This window comes from Aquarana catesbeiana, linkage group LG04, assembly GCF_042186555.1.
Source record: "Aquarana catesbeiana isolate 2022-GZ linkage group LG04, ASM4218655v1, whole genome shotgun sequence".
NCBI lineage: Eukaryota > Metazoa > Chordata > Amphibia > Anura > Ranidae > Aquarana > Aquarana catesbeiana.
The window spans coordinates 116,976,252-116,999,652 of NC_133327.1; the positions used below are offsets into that span (position 1 = coordinate 116,976,252).

At 42.0% G+C, this 23,401-nt stretch overlaps 1 protein-coding gene across 5 annotated transcripts in view; it reads right to left on the reverse strand.

Annotated features, from left to right (window-relative positions):
- The window catches only part of STAG1 (STAG1 cohesin complex component), a 335,198-nt gene that overhangs the window by 25,208 nt on the left and 286,589 nt on the right, over positions 1 to 23,401 (reverse strand). For all 5 annotated transcript variants that reach the window (XM_073625486.1, XM_073625487.1, XM_073625485.1 and 2 more), the window contains 6 exons: positions 20,397 to 20,489; positions 17,752 to 17,926; positions 15,857 to 15,996; positions 11,918 to 12,019; positions 9,994 to 10,142; positions 9,521 to 9,649 (listed from right to left, as the gene is read on the reverse strand). In XM_073625486.1, the coding sequence (XP_073481587.1) occupies positions 9,521 to 9,649; positions 9,994 to 10,142; positions 11,918 to 12,019; positions 15,857 to 15,996; positions 17,752 to 17,926; positions 20,397 to 20,489 (788 nt within the window). The remainder of the gene's footprint in view (positions 1 to 9,520; positions 9,650 to 9,993; positions 10,143 to 11,917; positions 12,020 to 15,856; positions 15,997 to 17,751; positions 17,927 to 20,396; positions 20,490 to 23,401) is intronic.

Consider the following 23,401-nt stretch of genomic DNA (forward strand, 5'->3'; position numbering starts at 1 on the left):
CCAAATTTCAAAAATAGGCTTAGTCATGAAAGGGTTAAGGGGAAAAAAAAAAAAAAAAAAACGGCGTGGGGTCCCCCCAAAAATCCTGCCAGACCCTTATCCGAGCACGCAACCTGGCAGGCCGCAGGAAAAGAGGGAGGGGGCGAGAGAGCGCCCCCCCCTCCTGAACCGTACGAGGCCACATGCCCTCAACATTGGGAGGGTGCTTTGGGGTAGCCCCCCAAAACACCTTGTCCCCATGTTGATGAGGACAAGGGCCTCATCCCCACAACCCTGGCCGGTGGTTGTGGGGGTCTGCGGGCAGGGGGCTTATCGGAATTTGGAAGCCCCCTTTAACCGGTTCAATACCGGGCAATTTCACCCCCTTCCTTCCCAGGCCAATTTTTAGTTTTCAGCGCTGTCGCACTTTAAAGTCAATTGCGCGGTCGTGCGACGTTGTACCCAAAAGAAATTGACGTCCTTTTTTTCACCACAAATAGAGCTTTTTTTTGGTGGTATTTGATCGCCTCTGCGGTTTTTATTTTTTGCGCTATAAACAAAAGAAGAGCGACAATTTTGAAAAAAACACAATATTTTTTACTTTTTGCTATAATAAATATCCCAATTTTTTTTTAAAAAAACACATTTTTTCCTCAGTTTTGGCCGATACGTATTCTACATATTTTTGGTAAAAAAAAAAAAAAAAATCGCAATAACCGTATATTGATTGGTTTGCACAAAAGTTATAGTGTCTACAAAATACAGGATAGATTTATGGCATTTTTTAAAAAAAAATATTTTATTTTTTTTAGCGGCGATCGCGATTTTTTTTGGTGACTGCGACATTATGGCGGACACATCGGACACTTTTGACACATTTTTGGGACCAATCACATTTATACAGCGATCAATGCTATAAAATTGCATTGATTACTGTGTAAATGTGACAGGCAGTGAAGGGGTTAACCACTAGGGGGCGGGGAGGGGTTAATATTTCCTAGGGAATGATTCTAACTGAAGGGGGAGGGGACGCTCAAGGGGAGGAGACCGATCTGTGTTCCTCCGTTCTGGGAACACAGATCGCTCTCCTCAGAGCTGACAGGCTGTGGATCTGTGTGTTTACACACACAGATCCACATGCCGGCCCGGTTAACGGGCAATCGCGGGTGCCTGGCGGACATCGCGGCCGCTGGGCACACGCACCGGGTCCCGAGGAACGCGGCGGGCGTGCGCGCGCTCCCTAGATGGCCGGGAATCCCAGGACGTCATATGACGTCCACCCAGGATGGGAGATCCCATCTGTGGACGTCATATGACTATGGGCGGGTAGGGAAGTGGTTAACAAGGGGACCCCCAGATCCCGCCCCCCCGTGTGAAATGGTAGGGGGGTACTTGTACCCCTACCATTTCACTAAAAAACTGTCAAAAATGTTAAAAATGACAAGAGACAGTTTTTGACAATTCCTTTATTTAAATGCTTCTTTCTTCCTTCATCCTCTTCTGGTTCTTCCTCCGGCGTTCTCGTCCAGCATCTCCTCTGCAGCGTCTTCTATCTTCTTCTCCTCGGGCCGCTCCGCACCCATGGCATGGGGGGAGGCTCCCGCTCTTCTCCGTCTTCTCTTCTTCATTTTCTTCTCCGGGCCGCTCCGCATCCATGCTGGCATGGAGGGAGGCTCCCGCTGTGTGACGGCGTCTCCTCTTCTGACGGTTCTTAAATAACGGGGGGCGGGGCCACCTGGTGACCCCGCCCCCCTCTGACGCACGGGACATGACGGGACTTCCCTGTGGCATTCCCCGTGACGTCACAGGGAAGTCCCGTCAAGTCACCTTGCGTCAGAGGGGGGCGGGGTCACCGGGTGGCCCCGCCCCCCACCGGCCAGGGTTGTGGGGATGAGGCCCTTGTCCTCATCAATATGGGGACAAGGTGTTTTGGGGGGCTACCCCAAAGCACCCTCCCAATGTTGAGGGCATGTGGCCTGGTATGATTCAGGAGGGGGGGCGCTCTCTCGTCCCCCCCTCTTGTCCTGCGGCCTGCCAGGTTGCGTGCTCGGATAAGGGTCTAGTATGGATTTTTGGGGGGACCCCATGCCGTTTTTTTTTTTTGGCGCGGGGTTCCCCTTAAAATCCATACCAGACCTGAAGGGTCTGGTATGGAATTTAGGGGGACCCCCACGTCATTTTTTTTTAAAAATTTTGGCCGGGGTTCCCCTTAATATCCATACCAGACCTGAAGGGCCTGGTATGGAATTTAGGGGGACCCCAACGTAATTTTTTTTTGTTTTTAATTTTGGTTCGGGGTTCCCCTGTGGGGAATTCCCATGCCGTTTTTATCAATGAACTTCTATGTGTATTGTCGGACCGGCAATGCAATAGCCGCAAGTAGTTTTAAATGACTTTTTTCCTTTGAAATGTCATTTTGCTGTCAGACTGTTCTAAACACGGGAAACAAGCGCCCTTTTACAGGCATACTATAGACACCCCCCAGATACGAAATTTAAAGGGATATTACACTTTTATTGTTCGATTTTAAGCATTATTAAAATCACTGCTCCATGATCCATGTCCCCTGGGGCAGGACCCAGGTCCCCAAACACTTTTTATGAGAATAACTTACATATAAGCCTTTAAAATTAGCACTTTTGATTATTCATGTTCGTGTCCCATAGACTTTACCGGTGTTCGCGTGTTCGAACGAACTTTTTTCCTGTTAGCATGTTCTAGTGCAAACCGAACAGGGGGGTGTTCGGCTCATCCCTAGTCGTCAGTACATACATTCACAAGATTTTATCAAATTGATGTAAGATGGCAGAAAAACACCACCTTCGGGCGCAGTGTGCTGCGGGCAGCAGTATAGGTCCAGACGCCTGGTGGCGGCCATTTGCTTTGTGTCTCCCTCCCCACAGTTGGCATTGCTTTGGGACATCCCACATAGTTATTACAAAGTGGCGCATAATTGTGAAGTGGAAGGAAAATGATAAAATCCAGTGGAACCAGTTGCCTTCAGAAGTAACCTAATTAGTAAACAGAGTAGACGCAATAACTTTTGCGCAAACCAATCAATAAACGCTTATTGGGATTTTTTTTTTTTTTCACTAAAAATATGTAGCAGTACGGTCTCAATTTAATCCTACTCATGTATCGGCTTTGATGAATGGAGAGATCACTAACCAGACTAGCTCCACTGTATCAATTTTTCAGTCTTATTATCAGGACCTATATAACCTCTAGGGCAGACTATGCTCCAGATTAGCTGTCTGCTTACCTGCCTACTACTAATTTTCCAGTACTCACTTCAGCAGATCGGGAAATTCTTAATGCTCCATTTACCTTACAAGAACTGAAAAATGCGGAAGCCAGCTTTCCCAACTCCAAAGCTCCAGGGATTGACGGTCTCCCCATTGAGATCTATAAAAGATATAGTGAAGGGTTGCTTCCAGCCCGTCTCAATGTATTTAATGAGGGCCTCTATATGGGTTGGCTTCCAGACTCTATGGGTGAGGCTGTTGTAATAGTTATTCCCAAGATAAAAATCCTCAATATCCTGAATCTTATAGACCCATTTCTTTATTATCTACAGATGTTAAAATTCTTGCTAAAGTACTTGCTACTTGATTGAATAAGGTTATTAGGCATATTATCATGATCAGACAGGATCGATGCCCAATATGTCAACGGCGGTAAATATTAGGCATACCTACCTCAACATGCAGGTTCCGGACTACTCAGATCGTGCCTTTCTAACACTCAGTGCTATCAAGGCCTTTGATAGTGTCCAGTGGCCTTACTTGTGGGCCATTCTTAAAAAGTTTGGACTTAGCTCTGTCTTTGGTCAATAGGTCCGGTTGCTGTATACTGCTCCATGAGTGTCAGTTAGGGTTAATGGTCTTCAGTCTCCCACCTTCAGACTATGTCGGGGCACTAAGCGGGGTGCCCATTGTCAAACCTGCTTTTTCCCACTGTCATATAGCCATTGGCTTGTCTTATACGGGCCTCTTCAGATATCACTGGTCTTATTAGAGGTGCAATGGAAGAAAAGATATCATATATATAGACGATGTTCTTTTATCCTAACCAATACTTGTTCAGCTTTGCCGGCAGTAATGAAACAGGTTGAAGAGTTTGGCAGGTTTTCTGGGCTTAGTATAAATTGGGAGAAATCTATGCTATTACCTTTGGACTCCCAGCCGGACCCCTTACCACCTAGTGTCTCATTTAAGGGTAGGGTCTTCCACTAAGTACCTGGGTATAGTGATCTCTCCTTCTCCGCAGTCGTATATTTCAGATAATATTGCTGAGCTCCATTACTCTCTAGATTTTGAACCCAAAGTAAAAACTGAAATCAATTGCCTTTAATCAGTAGTAGGCCATATAATTCCTGCCTAAGATATGGATGCCTCAGCTTTTGTATTTTTTACATGAATGCTCCTGCTTGGCTACCCCTATGGATTTTTACTAAGATTAACAGTATATTTAGGGGCTTAGTATGGTGAACCCCCCCCACCTACATAAAATTGGAGGTTTTACAACACCCCAAAAACTCTGGGGGATTAGCAGTCCCCAACCTGAGGATATATTTCCTTGCATCTCAATTACAGCACTGTGCAGGATGGGACTCTGAGCAGTCTTTTTCCTGCTTGGTGTCTATTCTCTCATGTGCTTAATGGTCAACCACCACTACAGGTATAGGAGGAGGCATTGGGGGCGGGGGATGTTTCGCTCACTACTATGCCTACTCTCAAGTGAATGTGTAAAATATGGGATACAGTTAACAAAATGATGGGAATTCTTATCCTACCAGATACACCCCTATATGGGGTAAAGATAGACTCCCTGAACTCTTTCCAAAGATGGAAAAGATCTGAGTAACAACTCTATTTAAACCGTATGAGAACGGTTTCCTGAAAACTTTCGAAGAGCTGAGGGTAGAGTTTTCTCTATAGTCAAATTGGTTTTATCAATTTCTTCAATTACGCCATGCTCTACGGGTTTAATTTTCTTCAATTGAGGTATTTTTTCCTTTGACCCTTGTTCTGGATAAAGTAGTACAAGCAAGGTCAACAAAGGGCCCTACAGGGCTTTGTAAGATAAGTTCCTATTGAATTTTCCCATTCGTTCTAGGGCTGGGTGGGAACAGGATGTTGGCCCTATTCCTGAAGAGGTTTGGGACAACATAATTCGGTCTTTGCCTCGTGTTTCTCTCTCCCCATCACATAGACTGTCTCAGATTTTTATCCTTCATAGGGTATATTGAACTCCTGAATTTTTGCATGCTATAGGCTTGAGATCTAAGCCAGCCTGTGCAAGGTGCGGCAATACAGGTACACCGATACATCTCTCGCAGCAATGTTCCAAAAGCCAGAAATATTGGGCAGAGGTGGTTGGTACTCTTAATGTACTACTGGATGTTAATATCTAGGTTGAACCACTTGCGTGCCTACTGGGTTACCATGATTCTTCTATTTATACACCTTATCATGAATACTTTTAGGCATGCCCTTTTTGTGGCCCGTAGACAGACTGCCCTTAAGTGGACCTCTCCCTATCCTTCTACTTTGACTGGATTTCTGATCTTAATAGGATTATTTCTTTTGAAAAAATACATATTTCTTAAGGAACTCCATGAGGAAGTTTGCAGACATCTGGTCACAATGGCTTGAGGCTATGTCCCCCGGTAGAGAATAAGCATTGCTCTATATGTATATGACAATATGTGAACACGTGTGTGTGTGTGTGTGTGTGTGTGTGTGTGTGTGTGTGTGTGTGTGTGTGAAGGACCTCCTTCACGGCGCCCCCCCCCCCCCGTGACTTCGCCATTAATATCAACACCACAACCATTGGTCCCTCCACACATGCCAGGGTGCTGGGTGTAATCCTTGACTCTGACCTCTCCTTCAGCCCCCACATCCAATCACTGGCTAAATCCTGCCGCCTTAACCTCCGCAACATCTCCAGAATTCGACTCTTCCTAATGACACCACAAAGCAACGTATTCACTCCTTGATTATTTCCCACCTTGACTACTGCAACTCTCTCCTTAATGGCCTACCCTTAAGCAGGCTATCCCCCCTTCAGTCTATTATGAATTCTGCTGCTAGACTAATACACCTCACTAACCAATCCATGACTGCTGCTCCTCTCTGCCAATCCCTTCACTGGCTTCCCCTACCCCACCGCGTAAAATTCAAAATTCTAACCATAACCTACAAGGCCATTCACAACATCGTCCCCATCTACATCACCAACCTTATCTGCAGATATTGCCCAAATCGTCCCCTCCGCTCCTCCCAGGACCTCCTGCTCTCTAGCTCCCTTGTTACCACCTCCCATGCTCGCCTTCAGGACTTCTCCAGAGCCTCTCCCATCCTCTGGAACTCCCTGCCCCAGTATGTCCAATCAGCCCCTACCCTGTCCACCTTTAGGAAATCCCTGAAAACTCATTTATTCAGGGAAGCCTATCCAACACCCACCTAACTGTCCCAGAGCCACCCCCATCAAATCATTCTCTGCAGCTATTACCTTTTGTACCACCACCCCCTCCCTTTAGAATGTAAGCTCTATGAGCAGGGCCCTCCTGTACCTTTTGTATTGAACTGTACTATATTTGTGTTGGTCCCCCTATACATTGTAAAGCGCTGCGTAAACTGTTGGCGCTATATAAATCGTGAATAATAATAAATATATATAAGTGGAATATTTTATGGTCACATTTAGTCCACCCTATTTAGTAAGCATAATCTTCTTATTCATTTTCTTTATATCTTTTATGCTCCAAAGGTGTTGGGTGGGTTGGGATGTGATGTCAGGGTTTCCTTTTTTTTATGTAGTATTTGTGATGTTTCAAGGGATGCATTTTGATTAATGTGTTTGTATTGTTGTAAATGTTAAAAAGGAAAAAAATAAAAAGAATCTGAGATACATATTATATATATGTGTGTGTGTGTGTGTGTAGCAGAATATATATTGGCCTAGACTGATGAGGAAGTTTGATTTTTCATTTTTTTTTCTTGCGAATGTTTTATAGTAGAAAGTAAAAATTATTGTGTTTTTTTTTCATAATTGCCAGTTTTTTTTTGTTTATAGCACAAAAAATAAAAGCTGCAGAGGTGATCAAATACCACCAAAAGAAAAAACTCTATTTGTGGGGAAAACAAAGGATATCAATTTTATTTGGGTATAGCGTCACACAACTGTGCAATTGTCATTAAAAGCAACGCAGTGCTGTACCGCAAAAAATGGCCTGGTCAGGAAGTAGGTAAAATTTTCTGGAGCTGAAGTGGTTAAAGTGGATGTAAACCAGATTCATAAAATTTGAGCTGGGTACACATATCTGCAGTGGTTTGTTATCTCTCTTCAAAGCACTATGTCCCGTAGCTGTCTCCTGCTCCTTTCTTCCGTTATCAGCCTGATAACTCCTGACAAGTTCTCCATCACATATGATAAAGCAGCCTAAAGCAACCGGAGTTTTGCGCTGGGGGGGGATGCTATAAATAGATTAGAAACGTGCTAAACGATTCAAGGGACAGAGCTGAAAGTCTATACCTATGAGGAGAGGGGGTGTGTGCCTTTCCTCCAATCAGCTGTCTTGGCTGTATGCCCAGGCTTTACTGCAGTGGTAACCAGGAAGAGAAAATCTAACACTATGTGCACTTTCTAAACAGTATATAAAGATGAAGACATCAGATACACATGTAAAACTTACGTAGGGAGATTTGTTTCATCCCTGTGGCTGTTCACTTCACTGGGTATATGTGAGGGTTTACATTCACTTTAAGGGAACTGTGGATTCCTGAGATCAAACTCATAGAATTGAACAAAGTATGTGCAAGTCTGGCAGAGAAGATTTTGGCAAGAGCCAAGGAGGCCAAACCGCCGATATCTTGCTGGATTAGGGACAGAGGAATACAAAACTTAGAGAAGAAACTAAAGGCCGGTGAAAAATAAGTTTAACCATATTAAAGTGGTTTTAAAATGGGAAGCGCCACTCATTTGCCTCCCCTTCTCCGTTGCCACATTTGACACCTTTTGAGGGGGAGCGGGTAGGGTACCTGGTTTTGACAGGTACCCGCTCCCACTTGCTGATGAGTTGGCCGCGGCAAACTCATCCAGAAGTTCGGCCCCCTTCCTCTACCGCGCCATTCACAGTACACTTTGCGCATGTGCAGTAGGGAACCAGCTGTGAAGCCGCAAGGCTTTACTTAAGGTTTCCCTTACCTGAGCTGGCGATGGCAGCACCCGAGAGATGAATTCTCTGTCGGGGCACTCGAGAAGAGGAGGAGCCAGGAGCGCCGTGGAGGGACCCCCAGAAGGAAGATTGGGCCACTCTGTGCAAAACCTTGCACTGAGGAAGTAAGTATGACATGTTTGGTATTTAAAAAAAAAACAAAACCTTTACAACCACTTTAATGTACGTGGGACATTTAAAAACCTCTCCTGAATGATTTAACTTGACAGATAATAACCAACATTTAAAAATGTCCATTTTGCCACGTTTATATGCCGCGTTTGCATTTAGAAGCGGTTTAAAAAAAAAAAAAAAAAAAATCCCCAAAGCCTCCATTAAAAACGCAAGTAAATGAAACATAGCTAAACGTGAGTAACCGCATTTACAAGCTGTTGCAGGCATTTGGCATTTCAAATGTCTCTGAACATCCGTCCTGAACACATTTTTTTGCTTTCCAAAAAATGCTTCTAAACTCAACTGCCTAGAGACAACTATAAACGCCCATGTGTACATGTACTGATAAGATAACAGAGGAGAGTTCAGGGGCAGCTAAAAACGCTCAACGTCCGTTTACCAGCAGCAGTGTACATGAAGCCTAATGCTGGCCACACACTACATGGAAAAAAAGAAAAAAAAACAAAAAACACTCGGCCGAAATGCTGTCATTTAGACAGTTTGTTCGTTTTTCGGCCAGTTAATGCTGTGGCCTGGCTTGTTCGTGCCAGGCCGCGGCTGCTATGCCAGACATGCCTGGGCCACATATGGCTCTCTGCTGGTACACCCCTGGTTTATTAGGCATTTGGTGATATTCCTATCTCTAAATATGCTAAACATCTGTTGCTAATCCTTTATTTCTACGCGGAAAAAAAACAATCAATCTACTAGCCTGGAAGGATCTCTCCCCCCCCTCAATTAATACTTGGCTGCAAATAGTCAATGCTAACTTACCACTTTATAAGCTCACTCCAGAAAAGACCAAAGATGTTTGACAAGATATGGGATCATTGGGACTCTGGCCCACTTACTTTTCCTAGATCTAGAATGTTGCTTGTCCATTTTGTTAAATTCTCACTCGATTTGGTTTATTGTAGGTCCTTTTCTTTTTTTAAAAAAATACTGTTATATAATAATGAGGTACGAGAGACCATTGTTAATGTATGTGTTTTTTATCCTCTTCATTTAATAATATATCTTAAAAAAAGAGGAAGGAAGGAAGGAAGGAAGGAAGGAAGGAAGGAAGGAAGGAAGGAAGGAAGGAAGGAAGGAAGGAAGGAAGGAAGGAAGGAAGAGTGTGAATTAAAATCCTGATGTGATACTTACACTGTTTTCTTGTCTTGTCTAAGGAGTTTGGAAGAAAACTCACTCAATACTTCCAGGAAAGCAAGATTTAAAGGCGGGTACTCCATACCTTTGGGATTCTGGTATTTGAAAGCAAACTCTATACCATCTCTGTGCAAAAAATAAAAAAAATGGGATAAAGCACTAACTATAAATGATTCTCTGTGAACATGGGTGTCTTTCACAACAAAGCATTAATGATTTCTAGGAATGACCAATTAAAGGAATATAAATTGCATACAAATTACATGCCTTTAAAACACAGTTAATGTAATGATAAGAAATGAGAACATTAAGCACATCCAAGAGAAACAGACGCCTTATACAACAATTTAATTAGCACAGTTCAGAGAGCTTTAACAGCCATTTAAACTCCCATTAAGAAGAACAAATAATTTAACTATAATTCAGTACAGCCAACTTCACAAATGGGAACTGTTAATTCTGTCGCTTACTTATGTAATGTGGCCACAGCTTCTCTGGTCTTTATCTGATCCAGTCCAAAGGTAAGCGCAAACCTACGTGCCAGTTCCTTAATACCACTAACGTGAGCCGACGTCCGGTCCAGATTTGGGCCTTGCTCCTGCACCAGCTCATTAAAGAGCTAGAAGGGTAAAGATGACAACATAATCAACAGTTTAGTTTACAGTAGGCTATGAAACATCTCAATGTTTTAAAAGTATCAATTATTTAACCTCTTACAACCAGCTTGCATTTTCTGGGATTTTGAATTCCAGAGGACAATAGGCAGGCCACTGATCATGTGATAATTTGGACTGGTTGTCACAGTAATCACAGGATCGGAAGCCCATCCTGACAGCTCCAAATCAAACAGTGACCAGAAGCTGTTGGTGAGAGTTAAGAGTGCTGGCCTGGACTAATTGAACTGTAAATATAAACTTTAAGCCACATCTTTTGGCAGTGCCCTTTAGTTCAACAGTATTGGGTGGGGGTGGTTCAAATTCAAAGGCCCCCTACTAGAGCGTGGAGAACGTTGTTCACCATTTTATGCTTGCAAAGTGATCATTTTGATTTGTAAAAGCCCCAATGCTCCTTCTCTAACATTGTGAAAGGGGTTGGTGAATACAGCCTTGCCCTTTTTCTGTAAGGCTACTTATCTGAATAAGGGATGTTTAAAAAAAAAACGTGAGGTCTAACATGGCTGGATTTCCACATGACACTAATGCCTCAGGAACTGTAACTTAACCCCTTCAGATCCGCGCTATAGCCGAATGAGGGCTACAGCGCGGATCTACTTTGCCGGGATGCTGTCAATAGTCGTCCTCCCTTTGCACGCACCCTGCAGGGCGCGCGCGGCGCACGCTGTGATCACCGAGTCAATAAGACTCGGGTGATCACAGATCGATCCCGGCACCTTACCGCGTGATCAGCTGTCAACCAATGACAGCTGATCAAGTGATGTAAACATAAGATCGGTAACCTTTTTAAAAAAAAAAAAAAAAAAGCCGATCACCGGCTTCTGTGCAAGGGACATCGGTCCCGAAGAGGAAGAGGCGAAACCCGCCTCATCTGTGCCCACCAATAATGCCTTCCAGTGCCCACACAGTGCCATGAATCAGTGCCCACCAGTGCATAAGTGCCATCAATCAGTGCCACCTATCAAAGCCCACGAGTGCCACCTACCCACCAGTGGTGCCAATCAGTGCCTCATCAGTGCCACCTAGCAGTTCTGCCTATCAGTGTCACCTACCAGTGCCCATCACTGCCACCCATCAGTGCAGCCTCATCATCAGCGTACATCAATGAAGGAGAAAAATGACCTGTTTGCAAGATTAACAAAATATAAAACGGTTTTGTTTGTTTTTTCTTAAATTTGGTCTTTTTTTATTTTAACAAAAAAATAAAAACCCCGGAGGTGATCAAATACCACCAAAAGAAAGCTCTATTTGTGGGGAAAAAATGATAAAAGTTTCATTTGGGTACAGTGTTGTATGACCACGCAATTGTCGTTCAAAGCGACAGCGCTAAAAGCTGAAAAGTGGTCTGGGCAGGAGGGTGGTTTAGGTGCCCAGTAAGCAAGTGGTTAACATGATTAAGTTCTCTGTACCACTGAATGTAGGGCTTCTTGCTTTCCTTGAGTCCTTTCTTGAGGGCAGTGTGCCAATTCATATAGAACTCCTGACACTGCATGGTCTGTCTATTGGATATATTTACGAAGATATGTGACATATTGGGGATTCCCTATACTTCCTTGGGGCTACCTAACTTATCACTGTACATCAATTGGTCAGTATGTCTTGATAAAATACAAAAATAAATTTCACAGCAAAAAAACAAAACTGTATAATAACAAGTAACATTTTAAGTCCAGCTTTAAAATCCAGCTAATCAGCAAAGTAGTCAAACAATAACTCATACCTGCTGCAAACTAAGAATCAAGGTCTTGGCACACTGGATCTTGTCTATCTGTCGTGTTTTACTTAGTGTTTCCTTAATGATGTCTCCATAGTCATTGTAATACTAGAAAGAAACACACAGAATTGATAAGTTACAGTTTACTTAAGAGGCTTATTCTTTTTATATGCATAAGTAGAACAGATTCATTTGGTAAAAACACATTTGGTCTTTGTCTTGCATTTTGGTGTGATGGTGTATTTATACAAGAGATCATTTTATAGTTCCAGGTTTGTAAACCCACTTCCGGACCGCCCACTGTAAATATACGTCGGCACTTTAACCAGTTGACATCCACGCTATAGCCGGATGACGGCTACAGCGCGGACCTGAATTCCTGGGAGGCCGTCATATGACAGCTGATCACATGATCAAAACAAAATCTCTGTGATCGTTTCTTTTTTCAGCGCGAGGAGAAAAAAAGGCTGATCAACAGCTCATTAGCAAGGGACATCGGTCCTGAAGAGGAATAGGCAATAATGCCTCATATGTGCCACCAGTACCCCCTGCCAGTGCCACCTGCCATTGCCACCTGACAGTGGCCACAGTGCCACCTATCAATGCCCATGAGTGCCACCTATCAATGCCCACCAGTGGTGCCAATCAGTGACACCTATCAGTGCTGCCTATCAATGTCACAGATCAGTGCCCATTACTGCCACCCATCAGTGCTGCCTCATCAGCGTACATCAATGAAGGAGAAAAATTACCTTTTTTAATATTTTATAATATATATATATATATATATATATATATATATATATATATATATATATATATATATATATATATATATAAAATTTCTTTTAAAATTTGGTCTTTTTACATTTTTTTTTTAACAAAAAATAAAAACCGCAAAGGTGATCAAATACCACCAAAAGAAAGCTCCATTTGTGGGAAAAAATGATAAAAATTTCATTTGGGTACAGTGTTGTATGACCGCGCAATTGTCAAAGTGCGTCAGCGCTGAAAGCTGAAAATTAGTCTGGATAGGAGGGGGGTTTAAGTGCCCAGTAAGAAAGTGGTTAAAGATGGATATATCTCGGTAACGGCAGCAGCCACTACCATAACCGAGATATCCATCTCTTCAGTGGGCGGTCCGGTTTATGATAATGGTGGTCTCTGCGGCGGATTCGCTACAAGATCACTGTTATCGGCACTTAACGAAGCCGTCGGTATCGGCGGAGGTGATCGGGTCCTCTTCCTAGCTGGGTATGGATACGAGTGAGGCAAGATGGCCCCCACCCGTCTCCATACCATAGCAGGGTAGAAGCGACGCCAAAATGTCACTTTCGCCCATACCTCTTAAAAGGGACATTCATAGGCGTGCGTACAGGGTGTGCCAGGTATGCCTGGGCACGCCCTAATCGCCTTGTGTAGTGCATATTCCCCCCTGTTTATACCACTGAGATTTCATCACAAAAAAAAAAATGTTAAGAAATAAAAAAATTTAAAAATAATAAAATTAAAACTACTGACACTGTCCACTGCCCTACTGACATCATCAGTACATATACACATGCATATGTATTTGAGCTTTGGGGTGCACACCCTAATGCAAGACGCTGCGCACACCTATGGGGACATTCTTTTTTTTGTCATTTGTTCAAATGGCAATTTTTTTTTTTTTTTTTAACTGCATTTAAGTCCAAATATGAGATCTGAGGTCTTTTTGACCCCAGATCTCATATTTAAGAGGACCTGTCATGCTTTTTTCTATTACAAGGGATGTTGTAATAAAAAAAAAAAAAAGGCTCACTTTTATTCCTAATAAAGTTTTTAAAAAAAATCAATAAAATAAAGTAAAATAAATGAGGAAAAAAAAATTAAAGCGCCCCGTCCCAACGAGCTCACGCGCAGAAGCGAATGCATACGTGAACGTGCAGAAGCGAACGCATACGTGAGCAGCACCCGCATATGAAAACGGTGTTCAAACCACACATGTGTGGTACTGCCGCGATAGTTAGAGAGAGCAATAATTCTAGCCCTAGACCTCCTCTGTAACTCAAAACATGCAACCTGTAGAATTTTTCAAACGTCGCCTATGGAGATTTTTAAGGGTAAAAGTTTGACGCCATTTCACAAGCTAGCACAATTTTGAAGCGTGACATGTTGGGTATCAATTTACTCGGCGTAACATTATCTTTCACAATATAAAAAAATTCGGCTAACTCTACTGTTGTCTTATTTTTTAATTCAAAAAAGTGAATTTTTTCCAAAAAAAAGTGCGCTTGTAAGACCGGTGCGCAAATACGGTGCAACAAAAAGTATTGCAATGACCGCCATTTTATTCTCTAGGGTGTCAGGGGAAAAAAAAAAAAAGTATAGTGTTTGGGGGTTCTATGTCATTTTCTAGCAAAAAAAACTTTTTTTTAACTTGTAAACACTGAGTCTGAAAAACAGGCTCAGTCCTTAAGTGGTTAAAGTAGACCTGAACGCAAAAAAGTGCTGTTAAAGAAGGAATAATCTAGAAATATTTATTGTGCCTAAGCATTACCCTGAAAATGTACCTTTATTCTTGACTTCCTCCTAAAAAATAGAGTATTTTCTGTTCCCTTAGTCTCATATCTCTATATCTACAATGTGAGACCACATTAAGCACGGCTAGAGGTGTGAGATTTGATGTCAGGAAGTTGAACCTGAGAACCAGCAGAGCAAGAATCTTCCTGCTTCATTTTGTCGATCTATGCATTCTGCACCTCACTTGCTGCTTCACGATTTATTCAGTGAGCAGCTTTAACATCAGGATGCAAAGCTCTGCTCCTCTACCAAGATTAGCTGAGGACCAGCCTACAGGCAATACTGGTGACTAGCCCTTTGCCCTCCACTTCCTTTTTTCGGCAAAGCATCCACAGTACAAGCCGTCTTTGAAGCAGAACTCCAGACAAATACAGAGGCTCATACATATTTATGAACAGTTTTAGCTGCCAAAATATTTCTGATTCTGTTCATCCACTTTTGTGATCCACACACCCTGTACAGCCAAGAATTAGGAAGCAATACATCTATTTGCATTACAGATTATACTGCTACCCTGGTATACTGTTCTTCAAACCCACTGAATGATGGAGGAGCAAAACATTGAAAATGTTCTCTCTCTTTAAATTAACTTATCAGTTAAAAGGTAAAGAAAAAAAAGAAAATGTAGGAATGTACAGTGGATTAATGGGTTAGCAGCCCTGGGGTTCTGAAATAATTACCACCTGGGAGAACTCACTATTTTATGAAATTTCTTCTAAATTTCTTCTAATGATCGAGCCTCCTCTTACAAACAAAAAAAAGTCTGAACCCAATGAGTGTGTATACACTTCGATAACTATGGAAGTTATCCATAAGAACTATGGTCAACAGACAGCTGCTTTAAAGCGGAGGTTCACACAAAAATAGAACCTCCGCTTGTTGGAACCCCCCCCCCCCCTCCAGTGTCACATTTGGCATCTTTCAGGGGGGAGGGGGGTACAGATACCTGTCTAATACAGGTATTTGCACCCACTTCCGGGCGTAGACTCTGCAAGGCTTCATTTCCTGATTCCCTTACAGAAGATGGCGGCGGCAGCACCCGAGAGCCGAGCAACGGTTCGGTTTTGGGTGCCGACATCACTGGACCCTGAGACAGGTAAGTTTCCTTATTTTAAAAGTCAGCAGCTGCAGTATTTGTAGCTGCTGACATTTAATTTTTTTTTTTTCGCGGGACTTCCTCTAAGTACTGACTTAAACTGCTTAAAAGAGTTGGCTTATATTGCTGTGGATTATTGACACCTACAGAGAAATAAGAAACCGAAACAATTACAGCAGTCACTTCCTCTAGAATGTGTTTTTTTTTTTAAAAGTCTTATCTTACTACAGCTGAATATAACACCAGTTGCTAAAAAACAAAAATTAAAAAAAACACAACACAGGTACCTTCATGTAGTGCTTAAAGATATCAGCTGCTGCGTGCATATCTACAATGTCATAGATGATTAGTTTACAAAATGCTGCAAGCAAATTTCTTCTTTTGTGCAAGGCCTCAATTTTGTTGGCTTCATCCTCTTCATCACCTTCTGCATGAGGAAAATAAATAGGACAAGGGTACAATTCAACTTCAAAAAGCACAAGCATCTTGGATGTCCAAAGATAAATGGCCACTGCAAGATCAGAACTATGTGTAATAGAGGGAGAGTATTTAATTTCTATATAAAGCATCAGAATATTTTTTTTTTTCAAAGGAAAAGATAACATGTAAACCATATCACTGCTAAATGATCATAGACTAGAAGTTACTAAAATATTAATAAGTTCAACAGGTTACCATTTCAGAGGTCACGCACAATATTTTAGGATCCGATTTTGGGGCGCGTCAGAACTATGCATTACCACAGCGTACATTACAGTCATTAGTGTGTTGTGGTGCATTTTATGGTACCCCAAAACACTAAGGCAACGCACCTGCATTGAAGCACACTGAAACAGTGTTACACACTACCATGTTTTGTGGTATGCTGCGTCAGTAGCAAAGAGCAGTTTGTTAAAGGACTGTGAATCAACTTGTCACAAAAGTAATGGCTTTAATATTTTTTTCAGTCTTTGCTTTTTAGTGCTGCTGATCCTCCTGCAGCCTCTTCCGGTCTACATGTATGCAGTCCAGTGATCTTTGCATGACACTTTTTATGGTCGATTTATTAATGGTAAAAACAATGGACCATGCCTGCATAATGTAAGTTAAAATAGCCACTGAAAAATATGGGAATATCCAAATGTGGATGCAACCATAAAGTAACCAAAGCGAGCAGGAAAATTATGGCATGGTCACACCAAATGAATTTTATATAGATAGAATAAGCTTCCTTACGCTTGTTAAAATACATACAGAAATTAAATCCATAACAGCTTTTTTTTTTTTAAAGACGCAAAGTACAATAACCAACAAAATTTAATATTACAAGACTGAGTTAAAAGTTTCTTTAAGTTAACTTTTACAAGTTAAAGCTTGTGTAAACTAGGACTTTTTAAAGGACCATTAACCCTTCCAAACATCTATGGAATTGTGAGCTATCCAGCAACAATATTCAAACTGTATGACAGCCAATCTAACGTGCTCATTTGGTAATCATAAAACTATGGACGAATAGACACATTAGATCAGTCCACAACTGACATGAATATTCTCATTTCCATTGTGGTTTAATTTGGCCACAACAAACCAGCATCAATAATTTTGTATGAAGTGAAAAGTCCCTTAAACAAGTCGAGAAATTATAGTGATAATAAAAGTTAAGCTCTAAAGAACATGTCCTGAAAAAAATATGGAGGCTGACCTCTATTTCTGAAATTGCTAAATGCCTAGAAGTCATTTTGATTAGGCCCCTTTCACACTGCTGCGACTTGATAATTCACACGATTTTCCTGCGATTTTGCCTTTTTCAGGAAATGTTTGTGTAAACTTGAGGTCTATGGACTTCAACTTGCATCAAAGTCAGACCAAAATTAGTACAGGGACTACTTTGAAGTTGCACAGATATGAATGGTACTCATTGGAAATCATGGGGTACGACTTGTCATGCGACTTTGCAATTCTAAGTCGCACAAGTGTGAAAGGGTCCTTAGTAGTTTTAATACTCTGAGACACAAACCAAAAAGTGGACAAATCAGAAGTTCACTTTCTAAACTGCATGCTAGTTTTGGGCCAGTGACTACAAATAGGGTTTGCCATTTTTCAGCCTCTTAACTATTTAAAAGCCTCCCCCCCCCCCATTTTCTAAATACTGGTATTGCCTATGCTCAGTAAGAAAAAAAGAAGAAAAAAAAAAAACACATACCCATGCTCTGGTTCTCGTCATCTTGGTCGATAAAGACGTGATCCATTACAAAACTGAGCAGTTCAGATTGTAGTCCTAGGTCTGGATTAAAGATCAACAATGAAAGATTGTCCCTTCCACCTCCTGTCAACTGATGGCTGAAGATCATTAGAAGGTCACAGAGCAGCATGAAGGCCTGGATAAGAAATATGCCCAGATTATTTATTACATTTGTATAAGGAAATCTAAAAATGCATTACAGGAGTGTGAGTGTGCATGTGTATTACAAGTCATATATTTCACCTGATCTAACAGCAAAATAAGAGTGGGGATATTGGTGCAAACGGAGTAAACTCCACAGTTAACCCTTCACACTTAGTCTTACAGAAGGAGCATTATCATCTTGTTTAGAGGATAGCAAGCAAGGTGGTGCAAGACTGCACAAGTGGACAAAGGATTATACCATGAGCTGGCCAGACATGCTAATATTTCACTTGTACAAGCCGTGGGCTAAACAAAAGCATTTACTTAAAGTGTTACTAAACCCAGGACCCTGTATTCACTATATCTGGTCTCCCACAGTACACAGAACATGGAAATTCAATTACTTTAGTAAATATAAACTGCTAAATACCTTTTGTCATCAGCAGTATATAGCAGTCTTGTGATTTCTATCAGTTCCTGGTGAAGCTTGTAGGAGGAGTTTTCATACTGCACTGAGCTGTCCTATCAGGCCGCAGGGCTTCTGACCCTCTGTCTGGACATGCCTGGGCAGTGCTAATTGGCCCTGTGTTGATCACATGCACTCTCCCAAGAAAAAATAAATAAATAAACCTCTCTAGCAATGTGCAGCTTGACTCCAAAGGCTCGGTCTTAGCCGGACTTGTCCAGGGGGACAGTGCAGGGAGGGGAGGGATCTGTGCATACAAGATCAAGCAGCCTTTTTACACAATGCAGAGGATTAACTCCTTAGGTTCCCACAGTGAGTATAACAAGCATGCTTTACTGCATATACAGACTAATATTACTGTTGCGGGTTTAATAACAAACCGCTTCCAGACCAGTCGCCTCATTTATACTGCGGCAGGTTGGCTCCCCTGCGAGAGCCATCGTAGCTGTACGCAGGCGCACGCGTGCAGCATGCGCACGCTTTAGCAGGCGCACGCGTGCAGCATGTCCCCGGGGCCGATGCACGTGCCCGGCGGACGCAATGACCGCCGGGTACCCGCGATCGCTCGTGACAGAGCGAGAGCCGGGATCTGTGTGTGTATAAACATACAAATCCCGGTTCTCTCAGGGGAATAGAGCCAGATCCGTGTGCTCCTACTAAGTAGGAACACCGATCTGTCTCCTCCCCATGTCAGTCTCCCCCCCCCCCCCCAGTTAGAACACACCTAGGGAACACAGTTAACCCCTTGATCGCCCCCTAGTGTTAACCCCTTCCCTGCCAATGACATTTACATAGTATAATCAATAGCTATTTTTAGCTCTGATCGCTGTATAAATGTCACTGGTCCCAAAAAGTGACCGATCTCTCTGCCGCATTTACGATAAAAAATTGGTGATCACCGCCATTGCTATTAAAAAAAATTAAAATGCCATAAATCTATCCCCTATTTTGTAGATGCTATAACTTTTGCGCAAACCAATCAATATACACTTAATACGATTTTTGTTTTCCAAAAATATGATGCAGAAGAATACATATTGGCCTAAACTGAAGAAAAAATTAGTTTTTTCTAAAAAAAAAAAATTGGGGGATATGTATTATAGCAAAAAGTACAAAATTGTGTATTTTTTCAAATTTCGCTCAAAAAAAATCGCTTTTTTTTTTGCTATAAACAAATGCAGAGATGATCAAATACCACCAAAAGAAAGCTCTATTTGTGGGAAAAAGGACATCGGTTTTGTTTGGCTACAATGTCGCATAAATTGTCAGTTAAAGCGACGCAGTTCCATATCACAAAAAATTGCCTGGTCAGGAAGGGGGGTAAATTCTTCCAGGGCTGAGGTGGTTAATTCCCCCATCCTTGCTACACTTTAAATGGGTGAATTTACAGTGGCAGCTATTATATTCTGACAGTTTGAATTCATGGCTGTCAGAATACCTGAACACTGCCTGCATTTGCTTCTGACAACAATTTTCTGTCCAGCTCCTTAGGCAACCAGTGTCAATTGAAGAAACAACTCGTCAAGCTGGGTGCTAACCGGGCCGTGTATGAAATGAATTTTGAACGATTCCATATCAGTCAAGAAACAGATAATACAAAACGGAACCTTTCAGTAAATGTACACAGCGTTACATTTGTGGAAATGAAATCTCTGCATAAAAACATGGATGGAGGGTCCCATAAGCTTTATTGCTGATCCCAGGTGCAGCAACCAGCAGTGGATTGGGAGTTCCATTACAAACCATCTCAAGTTTTGGAGAGCAAATATTCTATTTATGGAGTCAGATGAGGCATTTTAGCTGCGTAACAAAGAAAAGCACCTAAAAAAAGTACAGTAAATAGTCATATATTTCATAGTTGACTAAAAAGAAAACAAAATTTAAAAAATGTAATTTGTAAACAAAAACCACTTAATTTATGCAGAAATCCAGAAAGTTCCTAAAAACACAATATGAAAATGGAAATGATAGTTAACCAGCCCTGTGCATGCCTTACCTGCTCTTTAACTTGTGTATTAACATTAGAAAGACACTGCTGACAGATTGCTAGAAAAGATTTTACAGTCTTTCTTAACATCAACATATCTTCCTATGAAGAAACAAAACAGACTTGGTTAGAGCAAATAAAAAAAAAATGGAAAGATTATGTTGCAAAATAGTATTACAATTTGAATATTTAAATTCCTACAGGACTGGACCTTGGAAAAAAAAAATATTGGCCAGTCTAGGTTTTAACCCCTCCTACTATCACCATGACTCAGTGTCCCTTTTACGGACTACAAGAAAAGGATTTTATGGCAGGTACAATTCTATTTTCTTTCTTGTCCATTTGGACACAGGAAGTCAAACCTCTGGGACTTTCAAAAGAAGACCAAATGATAGGTGTGGAACACAGCAAACAACCACTACCAGGTCCAATGTAAGATAATTGGGGATTGTGGGCAGCTCATCACCTCCAGAAGGATCTTTTGCCCAAACATGGAACCAAACGAAGCAGAAGCATCCACCTGATAGAACTTAGAGAACATGTGAGCAGAAGACCAAGTGGCAGCCTCGCAAACTTGGGAAACTGAGACCTGGTGTCAATAGCCCAAGAGGTTCAATGTCCATGTGGAGTGAACCTTCACTGGATAGAATGGGACCCAAGCCCTGAGACCATGAGCCTGTACAATTGCAAGAATTCAAAACGGTGGTACGAAAAGTTGGAACACCCTTTCAAGGCCCATCCGGGATGACTAAAAGGGAATCCGTCTTGATGAAGAGAGCCATAACTGAAAAACAACCTGAACCACAGCCAAACAATGCAGAAAATTTTCCAATTTGGTGCACTGCAGCTATGTAGGGGACAGAAGAACAATGTAAAAGGTTAAGGCAGAAGACTACTTGGAGAAGAAAGGACATCCTGAGTGCAAATACCACCTTGACCCTATGCAAGAACAAAAAAGGTTCCTTATAGGCTATGGCCACCAGCTCAGATGAAGTAATGGGGACAAGAATTGAAACCTTTTACATACAGCATATTTCAAATTTCTGGAGACAAAGTCTCTAAAATGCCCAATCCAAGTGTGGCAAGTTAATGGTCCCTGAAACCGAATGGAAAAAAAACTTGCCCCTTTAGGGCGCTAGACCACAACACCAGATCCCAAATTCACCAAGTCAGGGAAGTCTGGACTATGCTGTTAACCAGAATGTTTTGTCCAGAGACAGGAGAAACTGCCCCACAAGGACAGGAAGTTGTAATACAAATGTCTGGAGTGGAACTTGGCAAATGAGCTACCATCAGCCCCAAGACCCTTGTATGCTGAGAACCTATAGCTTTTTCTGTGGCAAACACACTCTAGAAGTGTCCAGGACCAGTTCAAGGTACTCAACGCAATGAGTTGGATTCAGTGATGTTTTCTGCAGGTTTAGAGTCCTCACTGAATGCTTGCTCAACAGGTGGTCATCCAGGTAGCCCACAAATTGAGATACCAAGTGAGTAACGAGGCCAACACCCAAATTACAGAAGACAGACAAAAAAGTAGGGTGCCAAATGGAAGTGCATAGGCCTGACAGCAAAATACAGAAACTATTAATGAGCTGGAAAGATGGGCAACATCTAATTAGCCATCTTTCATATGCACTGAAGCAAGCCAGAAGTCTCTGATACTGAAGGGAGGCGATGACGGATTTGGTGGATTGCAATCAAAAATTTTTGGGCCAGATTTTAAACCTTGGGGCCTCCAGATCCAAGATGGGGTGCTTGCCACTTTGGATTTTGGGACAGTAAACAGGTTACATTACCACTGAAAGCTGTCTGAAGCAGGGACTAGGGCTACAACAACTTGGTCCAGAAAGAGCCCATGAATGGTTGTCAAGTTGCTGAGAAAACACAGGGAAGTTTTAAATAAGAAATTGAGAAGTCAAAGAAGAAAACTTGAGTTTGTGCCCTCAGGACACCGCCCCTTACACCCAAGCATCAGAAATGAAAGATGTCCAACATTCACAAAAGGTCAAGAGATATCCTCCCCTTACTGTGAAAATTGTGAGGTGTACCTTTAACGCTGAAGGGTTTGTCAGTGGATATGGCAACTTAAACAAAAATTACAGGTCTCGCAGACAAGAAGCCAAGTTTGGGAGACCTCGAGGTGGAAGCAGATGATGTGGCGACATGAAAGGGGTATGTTTTAACTTAGACAAATGCAAATGACTTAGGTGGCTTATTCCTAGGCTTCTTCTGCTGATGAAGACAAGTGCTCCTGGTAGCATGATCATGTCCAGAGTAGAGACATTGGGGGAGATTTACTAAAGCTGGTCCACTCGGAATCTGGCGCAGATATGCATGGTAGCCAATCAGCTTCTAATTTCAGCTTGCTCAATTAAGCCGACAATAAAACCCGGAAGCCGATTGGTTTCTATGCACAGTTGCACCAGATTTTACACTCTGCAGCTTTAGTAAATAACCCCCATTGTTTCCTGAAAGCCATGAGGATTAAACACCATGTCTTAAAGTGTCTCCACTTTCAACTTTCAGTGAAGGTGCAACAAAGACATTGGGCATTGTCAAGCTGGGGAAAGAGTGCTATTTGATATACTCAAAGATTTAGATGGATTTGACTAACAAATGAAAGCCTAACTCCACAGCTAACACTTTTTAGGCAGTTACATTTTTTTTCCTTTTGGATAATCTATAAAATCTGACCAGTTTAAGAACCTGTCAGTGTTAAATGGTTTGTCTCATTCCAACTACTGCTGTTGCTGGACAACTTTGTCTAGTAAAGGAGAACAGACTTACTGGCAGGACCAAATAGGTGAAAAATAAAGGAAAACGCCTAAAAAAGGAAACCAGTGCCAGCCACCATTAGCTTACTAGGGGTTCAATTACTTATACTATCTATAGACTGGCAGATCAGATCTCACTGCTGAAAGTTCTAACAATCATTTATAAGCCAGGCATACAACCTGGACACTGGTCCTATATATGGGAAAAAGTTATTTCACATAATGATTACTTTCAGATTA